General features: G+C 38.3%; 1 protein-coding gene across 1 annotated transcript in view; it reads right to left on the bottom strand.

Moving 5' to 3' along the window:
- LOC120531679 (protein mono-ADP-ribosyltransferase PARP14-like) overlaps nt 1–10906 on the bottom strand; it is a 72820-nt gene that overhangs the window by 37688 nt on the left and 24226 nt on the right. Inside the window, exons 8-9 of the mRNA XM_039757298.1 lie at nt 10383–10604; nt 7914–8001 (exon numbers count right to left, since the gene is read on the bottom strand). Of these exons, the coding sequence (XP_039613232.1) occupies nt 7914–8001; nt 10383–10604 (310 nt within the window). The remainder of the gene's footprint in view (nt 1–7913; nt 8002–10382; nt 10605–10906) is intronic.

Here is a 10906-nt window from a genome sequence, read left to right as displayed (position 1 = left end):
GAGAAGTCCCTGCCATTAATCGGTTGTGATGGCACTGTCAGTCCTCCACTCTTGTGCGTGTCTTCATAATCCAAGTTGACGACATCATAATCGTATACGTGCAAAAAAAGGTGCGAAGCGCGTTAATATTTGTTTGCCGCGGTGTAGAAAAGGGGTCCCGTGTTTGCACTTGTCTGGGCTATAGCTCAGGTGGAGGATGAAAAAAATTAAAAGTGCTCACTTTGACTTACGGCAGAAGCGCAGTCAGCGTCTCAAAAGCCAGCACAGCTATACGCGCGTGCGCGCTGGCTGCTCGACTTGTGCTGGGCAGGAGACCCCAGTTTTTGCAGACACGTTCACGATATCAAAAGTCTTAGCGCTCTTTGGAGGTCATTCAAATATTTATATATATATAGCAAAATACCCGCGCCTCACAGCGGAGAAGTAGTGTGTTAAAGAAGTAATGAGAAAAAAGGAAACATTTTAATAATAACGTAACATAATTGACATTGTCATGAGTGTTGCTGTCATATATATGCCTGCCTAAATAAGTCACCCTCGCTTTGCTCTTACTTTTTTACCGTTCATTTAATCATGGCTAGTGGCGGAAAAATTATAAAATGGAAGGAGGATTACACGGAGTATGGCTTTACCAAAACAATTATTGATGGTGAATCGATTATTCATAAAGCTTGAATTGGTGATCTGTTTTTCTTCTCAAACCAAGGTGGTGCGGGTAAAATGAATTGCGATGCGCTGATCAATGTAATCGGTGTACCAGGAAATCATGCATTGACAAAAGTTCCCCTTTGCTTGTAATGGAAAGTATGATTAAATGCATTATTTTTAACGCGTTATGGAGCACATGCATCGAAGCTTCTCAGCTGTGCTTGTGCTAAGGAAAGGAAAGATTTTAAAAATAACGTAACACGCATTGTCAATGTAACCTTTTGTAAGTAGTGCCTGGAGGATTCAGTGTGGAGAAACTCTAGAGACAGCGTGTGTATTAACTTGTGGATTTTTCTGTGAGTATTTGGTGGCAGTCTGACGAAGTTGCTTTGGAAGACGGCGTTAGCCGCGGAGCTCAGCTCAGAGCGAAATGAGGTAAATGGGAGGGGAGATGATGACGCGACTCCCCCACCCGCCTTTAACTGTCAATCCCCACAAACACAGTCTCGAATTTGCATAAGCATACCCCTTCACCTGCAATTTTAAGTTAGTTACAAAGTGATCAAAACTCTCGTTTATATCCTGCGTCCTCTCATTAAACTTGTATCCCGTCATTACCCGTGGGCATGAGATAAGCTAGCGGCAGCCTGTCTATGAACTTAATTTAAAGTTTAGGTTTACACCTTGCTTTCTTTCCGAAGTAGCAGCACTCATGAATATGGTTGTATATATGTCACTCGCTCGCTTCTTATTGTTTCGCTGCCTTCTCAATTATATAATGCATGTTTTCTTCAGCTTTTGGAGCTCTTCCTGGTTTTCTACGCATGCTGCTAAAAGTCAGTTCACGTGATTACGTGGAAGGCGTGATGATGTCACACGAAACTCCGCCCCCACGGCTTTTGAGCTCAACTCCATTACGGTAAATGGAGAAAAATACCTTCCAGTTATGACCATTACGCGTAGAATTTCGAAACGAAAACTGCCCAAGTTTTGTAAGTAAGCTGTAAGGAATGAGCCTGCCAAATTTCAGCCTTCTACCTACACGGGAAGTTGGAGAATTAGTGATGAGTCAGTGAGTGAGTGAGTCAGTGAGGGCTTTGCCTTTTATTAGTATAGATATATATATATGTATATACTGTATATATAGATGTGTATGTATGTATGTATATGTTGTGAGGGATTGCTGGCCGTGTATCCCGGCCAACAACCCCAAACCGCCAGATGGAGCCATCCCTGCAACATGGAGGGGCCCTGAATTCCAACAGGGCATCATGGAACTTTTTCACCACAGCCTTGCTGGATACCATGGGGGCCACCGGAGGACGCTGCAGGGACTTATACTTTCTTTATAGCCCGGAAGTAATTCACGATTGCAGAAACGGAAGAAATGATATACTTGTACTTCCGGGCTGAAGAAAAAGAGAAGTTTTTACCTGACCCGGAAGTGATAGAAAGTCACACGGGCAGAGGGACAAACACTTCCGGGTCAAGGACTATAAAGGACTGACGGAAATCCCAGACGGACGAGCTGAGTTGGGAGGCAGGATGGCTAAGCGTCTGGGACTTTGGAGGATTGGTTATTGTGATTATTGTTTATTGAGAATTGTGGAGAGGTGTGTGCTTTGTGCACTTACTTATAATAATAAATCAATTATTTGAACTTTTACCTGGTGTCTGACGTGTGGTCTGAGGGTACAAGGGTGCGAGAAAACCCTAATCTGTCACAATGTATATGTATATATGTATGTATAGGTTTATATATGTGTGTGTGTGTGTATATATATTATATGTATGACAGTGACACTCATAACAGTGACAAAACAATTACATTGACAATCATGTTACGTTATTTTTAAAATGTTTCCTTTTCTTTTTCATAACTTCTTTAACACACTTCTCCGCTGCGAAGCGCGGGTATTTTGCTAGTTAAAAAATAAACAGAGAGAGAAGCACAACAGTTCATCAATATCAAAGACCACCTAAATCCTAAACTGTGTGGAATGGAAGTTAAAATCTATTGCTAGCTTCTGTATGAAAATCTGCATGTTCTCTGTATGCCTTGGTATTATTATAACAGATAAAAATAAGTGTGCTTATTAGGGTAGAGCTGCTGGTGTGGAATGCAGTTTTTGACTCTTCCCAGCTGTTTCAGCAGTGGCTATGACAGGTTTTCTGATAAGCTTCATTCCAAATATAAGACTAGAATTTATGTTTTCCGTTGTAATCAACAAATGTTTCTAAAGGATGCTCTGTGGCCTTGGAGTGAAACTGATTTATTTTTTTCTAACCATTCTCTTTGAAGATTTTGTTATAAATGCAGCTGAAACCCCCTTGTCGGGGGCCTTCCTTGCATTTTCTCTCTGTAAGGAAAAGCCACTCTGCTCACCAAGAAGTCAGAAATAAAAGATTCTGCTTATTAGAATTGGTGTCTGCCTGCTATTTGTTTGAACCTTCGTCCACAACTGCAGCACAAAATGTCCTCCGTTTTTCCCATTAAAGCAACAATAAAAAGGAAACCAAAAATAGGATGCCACTTACTGCTAGCCAAGGAACAAGTAACACACTAATATTTTACAGTTACAAATAGGACTATAAAGTTCAGGTATGAATAACCCCCTCCTAAAATGTGCTCTTAAAATCCTGTGGGCTTGAGTGTATCAATGATTCTTAGCTATGTTATTTCTAAAATGATGTGCTCCTGATAGGGTTACTCACTTCAGACTGGTCTAAAGGGATAGGTGCGATGCAATGCCAGCCTGATCACAGCCAAGAACAGGATGGATACAGGCAGACTAGACCTTGGCATTGGGAACTCTCTCTTGAGAATCTGAACATTAATTTTCTTGTGAGAAATAAGATAAAACTTGTGTCGGAGGTAAAAAAAAAATGTGGTCAGACTCAACTTTACACAGAGAACAGGCTCTAAATCTTAACTTCTTGATCAAAGGTAATCTCTGTCCTGTTCTGGAGTTTCCCCATTGGAGAGGGCCTTGTAAGAATCCCCCATTCCTACAGCTGGAAGCTGTCCCGGTGGATAAGAACATTGTTTCATCATGACTTCAAGTCACTGAGAGGGAAATTTTTACTGTTGTTTACATGTATGCACCAGACAACTATTCAAATTATTTGGCCTTTTTAGAGTCATTGCATTCAACACTCCGAAAACTACCTTCTATAATCCTACTGGAAGACTTAAATGCTCACACTGGGACAGAGACACCTGGGGAGCTTATCTGATATGAATCCAAGAAATAAACTGTTACTCAATTTCTGGGTTAGTAATAGACTTCAGTAACAAGCACCGTGCTTGAACATAAGGCTGTTCATAACTAACCATAACAGAACTATTTTAAAAGGATCAATGACTTGATAAATTGTTGTCTGATAAGGCTGTATGTAACAGTGAGGATAAAATTCAAGTAGTGGTGGTGATTGTACTATTAGGATCTAGTGACCATAATATCATACATTCTACAGTATTTTGGATGATCTGAAAACTAAGACTGTTTAACTTTAGTAATGAAATTTTTTGCCAACATTTAAAACAATTAAACTGTAATTAATCTTTTAAGTGTGAGGAGAAGGAGTAGAGCAAGTGTACAACTGTTTTACGTTTAATTATTGACAAGTTTCTTACAGAAATTTTGAAGTAATAAGAAATTAAAGAAATCTTAAACCTTCACAGTAGATACCAAAGGAGCTGAAAAATAAGTTGCAAAGGAAAAACAGCTGCAAAAGATGTACAAAATAAATAACTACAGTGCTAAGTGTGGTGAGAATGGCAGACTGAGAGCAGCAGTTAAAAAGGATATTTTGAAAGCTCGAAAGCAGTTAGAAAGAAATGTTACCAAAGCTGAAAGACGGCCGAAAGAGAGTAAGAATATTGAAGGATGAGGTGAACAGTATAAGGGACATTAAGGGCAAATTAAAACATGCAGACAGTGAAATAGTGAATGCTTCGAATGTGTACCTTTCTGCAAGTATCGATAACCTTTAAGTAGTAACTAAGACAATCAAGAACATACTGAGTGATATGGCATTTACGGAGGGAGAAGTTTTGTTCTATGTGGATGATATAGACCTGTACATTATTAATCCAAATGCATAATTGCTGATCTTAATAAATATTTCTGCCTGTGTTCCATCAGTCTACATTTGAAAGTGTGCTCTTTGTGGTTATAAGTTGAGACAGTAAAATGAAAACAGGAGAAGCCAGCAGATTTAACAAGTTAATTATGAAGGTTCATTCTGTTGTGGGCACTAGTCTGGATTTCCTGCAGGGAGCAGCAAAGAGGAACACATTGGCTAAACGATTGCTAACATGAAAAATGTAACTTACTTTATGCATAACCTGCAAAGAACATTTAGCACAAGGCATATTCCAACACAGTGCTGTAAAAAGCAATGCTTGGCTTTTTTTAAGCAGCTGACATTAGCTATTAAAGGAAACCCCACCCCAAAATCCATCCATCCATTATCCAACCTGCTATATCCTAACATAGGGTCACGGGGGTCTGCTGGAGCCATTCCCAGCCAACATAGGGAACAAGGCAGGAAACAAACTCCAGACAGGGCGCCAGCCCACCGCAGGGCACACACACACACCAAGCACACACTAGGGACAATTTAGGTTCGCCAGTCCACCTAACCTGCATGTCTTTGGACTGTGTGAGGAAACTGGCGCACCTGGAGGAAACTCCAGGCAGGGAGGACCCGCCACCCCAAAATAATTTTTATATTTTACTTCCCTCAAGCAGTTTGTTGTTTGTGGCTGAAAAAAAATAATCTCAAGTTGTCCATAAACAGAAAGACCCTTCATACAGTGTCACACTTTTGAATTGAAGACAGGACTGGTGGATGACCTGACGTATGGATCACCTTGTGTGCCGATTATGTGACAAGAGTAACATGAGATTTTTTCATGGACATTTTTGATATTGCTTGCTCTTGTCCAGTGTTGGTCACAGTTGGGTCCTGTTTTATCATAAATTTTGTTACTTCCTTTCTTCATAAAAAATAATTTTTTTTTTCTCTTAACATCAGCACAAATTACATGGGTTAAGTAACATATAAAAAATATAATTTTTGGGTGGAGTATTCCTTTAAAATAAAGGATTTAGTCCATTAGGGATTCATCCTCTGTCCCATTTGGAGTTGACTATTCCCTCCTGCTAGGTGCCCCTTCCTGGCTTTCCACGCGATCTTGCATAATTGTCCCTAAACATCTTACAACTCTCACTGCTTTTAAACTCAAGGCAGACTCAGCTAAATAAGTTTCCATGATTCCCTGCACATTACAGTTGTGCAAAAGACAGAAATGTCTGGCTTCTGGTTCTGGGAGATATTTAAATACATTCATATTTCATAATCAGAATCTATGTACTGATGAAAGTAGAATACTGCCTCTTCCTTCTCAAGGCAAAGAATACAGACTTTGTGAGACTTGTTTGATGAAAACCGGCCTTGGACATTCCAGTTTGTTAGGTTGTGCTGTGATATTCCCTCTTTATACTTCTACATTCAGTACAGATCACTTCTCAAAGTATGTAAGGCTTCTCTGTCTCAGCCTCCCAGACTATTCAACCTTTTCAGTCTATTATGAAATACTGTGAAACAGTGGCAGTTCTTTATAGGCAGCTATGTTTCCTGTCAATCACTATCAATTTGTTTAGTCTGGTAATGTGATCTTGTGACCTCCACTGCTCTTCTATCTCTGGACTTGTGAGGCTGGCTGGGTGTGCTACTCTCCTTGGTTTCACACAACCAACCATCCAAAAATTCCTAAGCAGCTTATTCCTTCTCACAAGATTTGGTTTAGGTGGGAGTGGGACTCTTCGTGGGGTGCTTCTTTGTTGAATTTAGCTGTTATTGTTGACGATTATCCAGACAGTTCTATTATGTTTTTTTTTTCTGTTCCACCCCCTTCTTACTAAGACTTCCAATTTATGTCATTTGACCCTAACAAGGTTTTGTGATTGTTTGTTGTTCTTTATTATTCATATAAGGTTGTTGTGGTGTAGTGTGTCCACAGCTCAAGTCAAAAAGGCCACTTTTTCAATAAATAGTCAGCGTACTTGTAGTTTAGAGAGAGGGCATGGTAGTGTGGCCGGAGCGGTTCCCGGGTAATTCGTGATGCAGACGGTCTTCGCTTAAGTGCACAGGTGAGGAGTTGTCCGCATCCGTAAATTGTTGCCGGGTGTTGCTGATTGCCACACCTGATCCACATACCCCGGATCATATAATAGAAGTGCAAGGCGGATGAGGTGAAAAAAGAAAAAAGAACGTGAGGGGAGGTTAAGGTTGAAGAAGACTGCAGGAAGCAGGACGGAGAAAGCCTGTGAGGGAGAACGAACGAGCGAGCTTGCAGGCAGATGGGAGAGGCAAGCCCGAGTGGGGTGTTTGGTCAGCCCCTGTATGCCTACAGTACTGGTCACTCCTGCTGAACGCTTGTTTAGAGCAGGAGTGACTGGGAGACGGTTGGCTTTTGATTCTGTTGATTTTTAAAATAAAAGCACTTTTTGCACCATCCTTTTGCTTTGTTGTGCCTCACTGTCCAGCTCATCGGTGACATTACCGACGGTGTCGTGTTTGAGAGCTCCCAGAAGCTGGATGGGAGCATGAAGCAGAACCCACATCGTCACAATTGTTCAGATGAAAAGAAAAAGAAATTTCTGGCTACATTGTGTTTTGATGCCATTTTAACATGCTAATTTTAATCAGATGATGGACATACAATCATATTTTTTTATTTGAATGTGTTTTCATCTTGCATGTCTTCTGAGTAATTTGTGTGTTGGTTGTTATACCACTGTAATTTCCCATTAGGACCAGTAAAGTATACCTGTTTATAGAGGCTTTGAGCATGAGACATAAAATTTTGTTGAAGATCTGTTTTCCACAAGTCGACAACAAAGACATTTGACACTTGTATCTCAACTAATTCAAGCCTACTTAATCAAATTCTGTGTCAAAGGAAATTAGAGTCTATACCAGAAACATCATTTAAAAGACAGAAACCAACCCTGAACGTGGTGCTAGTACTCTGCAGGGCTCACTCATGCATGCATCCACATTTACACTGAGACGTTTAGAAATCACCAATTAATCTGATACACAAGTCTTTTAGATTGTTGAAAAATACCTAAATCCTTCAAAAAAGCCTACACACTGGAAGAACAATACAAACCTCACATAGACAGTAACTAGTTGTGGGATTTGAACATACTGTTAAAATGCATCAATGAAAAATATGGTTATAATCTTACCTGCATTTCCTTTGGGAGGCGTGCCTGATTGCTTAACAGTAGGTTTATTAACCAGATGCTGAGAATTCTTGAATTCAGTAGTAAATGCCTAGTAAAACAAAACCAAGTAACTATCAATTTGACTTTTTTGTACATAATAAGATCAATTCCACACTATCATGAGGCTTACTAGTGTAACAGAAGTATTTTCCACAGTTATACTCATAAATATAGTTCAAAAAGACAATAGCTATTAGAAAAACAAAAAGCTTATTAAGATGTAAACAATAAACTGGTTTTCCTTAACCTAAATATATACCATATAAGCAATCCACAAAATTTCTTAGCACACAAGGTTTAAATGCATATCTTGTCATGATAAAATAATTTCTGAAAATCTACAGGAAAAGTCAAGCAAAATGACACCTTTTATTGGCTAACTAAAAAGATTACAATATGCAAGCTTTCGAGGCAACTCAGGCCTCTTTTCTTCAGGCAAGATGTAATAAAGAAACTGGAATTCCCTGTGTTCATATGCACACTAGGACAATAAAAAACATTGGCAAATCTTTAAGTGAGAAATCTTAAATGTAAAAAATCAATAGACTCCTTCAGGCTAGGGTTCATTTAACAAGAGAGAAGAACAATGTATGATCTATCTATCAAGATCTTTGGATAAGATAACTGTCCAACAAAGTCTTTTGAAGTTTCTAAGGAGTTTTTCAATACAATGTGGATCTGTAGTCAGGCTGTCTGTGTCAGTCTGACAGATGCAAACAATCCTCATACCTGGCCATAAAACCTTTGTCTCTATTCAAACCATGTTGCAATGTGTTAAATTTTAGCATGAGTTTCACTTCCCACTCTTTTCTCTCGTGTTGTGTTCTGAAGTTGCCCATAAGCACTGTGACTTTAAAGTCCCTCTCACAGTGTCAATGGCTGTTGAAGTGGGCCGCTACAGGAACATCTGTGTTGCCACGTTTAATGTGGAACCTGTGTAAATTCATTCTCTGGTGGAGTGTTTGTCCAGTTTCTCCCACACAGAGTGCAGTGTCAGGACATTTCATGCAGAGAATTAGGTAGAACACATTAGATGATCTGCAGGAAAATTATCCCTTTATGTGATGTTCTAGTCGGCAGTGTGGTATAACTATACAGTCTGTATTATAAATATGGGCATACGTTTTACATCTTTACACCCTAGTACTACTGAATATCTACAGAAAACGATCATGTCTTTTATTCCACAGAGGATAACAAAGTCTAAGGTTTTGTTTTTTTCCCCTGAAGCAGAGCCACAGTAATAATTTGGCAGTATAGTCACATTTTCTAGGAGTTTCCATTGTTTTAAGAGTTACTTATTGTCATCATTCTTAGGCCTGTTTAATTCAATTTAGGGTCTAAGCAAGATCCATGTATAAAATTAATTTTATGTGTGATATCATGTATTGCTGTTGTCCCTCCTGACCTAGGGCTAATCAGTCTCTATCCAAGCAGTTCATTTATCTGTGACTAATCTTTGTATACTACTTGTGACTTTCAGATAGCAAACCTGTCACATAGAAGTCACTTTTTTTTACTCACCAAACAAACCGCCTAGCATATTGGGTGCTGACCTCATGTGCTGTTCATGTTAAAGCTACAACAACAACAAATTTTTTGTACAGTGGTGTTCAATGAGCAGTTTATGCACATAAAGCCAAAATATCACAACACTAAAGTACTTCTTAAAAGAAGGAAAAGCAATAATTCTTCCACAGTTTAACAAGACACTAATCGATATTTGAAGAAAAGATTGGGTTGTACTTATTGGTGCTAAAAATAGCACAACCAGTGATTACGAAGGGGTAAATCACTTGAGCAGCTGATGTTTATGTAGGTTTTTTATAACAAAATAATAAAAATAAAAATTTAATGTAACTTGTTCACACAGATTATGCCACGCTTTGGGAAAAGTTCTGATAATATATTTTTTTTGGAAAATTCACACTAATGAGAAATCTGCACTGCTTTTCCAATCTTGTGTATTGTATTTTAACTCATAAATTTAAAACTAGTTGATAAAATTATAAATAAATATGTGCAATGAAAACATCCCTTCCTTGAAGAGTTAAAACTCTTGTATTAAACAAGTTAATGATTTTTAAGTAGTATCTAAATTAATTTGAAGCAATACAACAAAATTACAAAAATTTACCTTTAATTAAAGCTACTTTTTATATTTATGTACATGTATAACATAGTCAGTTGTGCCTAAGTGAAATCTGAAACAACATTAATGACTTCCTCAGCTTTTCTCAAACTAACATCAGCTTTAATACATCACTAATACAGGGCAATATTTCCAAGAAATAAAATAAAAACCTGTGCTAGTATAATATGTCAACATATTTTTCTAGTAGCCATTAACAGCTCCTTTGAAATTTTTACACTAGATGTTTACACTTTCTTGGTGCCTTGTAGTATTACACTATCATTTTATACACTCACCTGAATACTCTGGCTGTCGCTGGAATGAACTATAAAATGAACGTCCCTTAGATGCATGGACTTTCCGCTACGGCTAAATCGTATCGCTTCTTTAATCATGATTGATGCTACTAGAGGTCTGGGAAATCCTAAATTGCCAGTTCCAATAGCTGGAAGTGTAACAGAACTGCATTGTTCATTCTCGGCTTCAGTGAGGCATGTTTTAATCAATTTCTGTAAAATCTAGCATAGAATAAAAGATATTTATGCTTTAATAATGCATACCAAAAATGTAAATATAAGAAAATAACAGAGAAATAAAAATATGCAAATAACCAGTTCCCAAAAGTTGGAATACCGGATTCAGACTGTGTCATATTTTCAATTTCCAATTAAAGTTTTTATTCTTATGTATTTCTCCATAAAAAGTGGGTCAGCCTGGTGGCGATTGCTGATTAGGACCATTAAATATTACTTATACATCTTAAAAATGCCAATTAACTTCAAACCCTAGGAATGTCTTTTCAAAAAATACTGCAAGGCTG

Source organism: Polypterus senegalus, chromosome 6 (assembly GCF_016835505.1).
Source record: "Polypterus senegalus isolate Bchr_013 chromosome 6, ASM1683550v1, whole genome shotgun sequence".
Classification (NCBI taxonomy): domain Eukaryota; kingdom Metazoa; phylum Chordata; class Cladistia; order Polypteriformes; family Polypteridae; genus Polypterus; species Polypterus senegalus.
The sequence above is the reverse complement of the archived record's forward strand: the minus strand, read 5'-3'. Positions and strand labels throughout refer to the sequence as shown.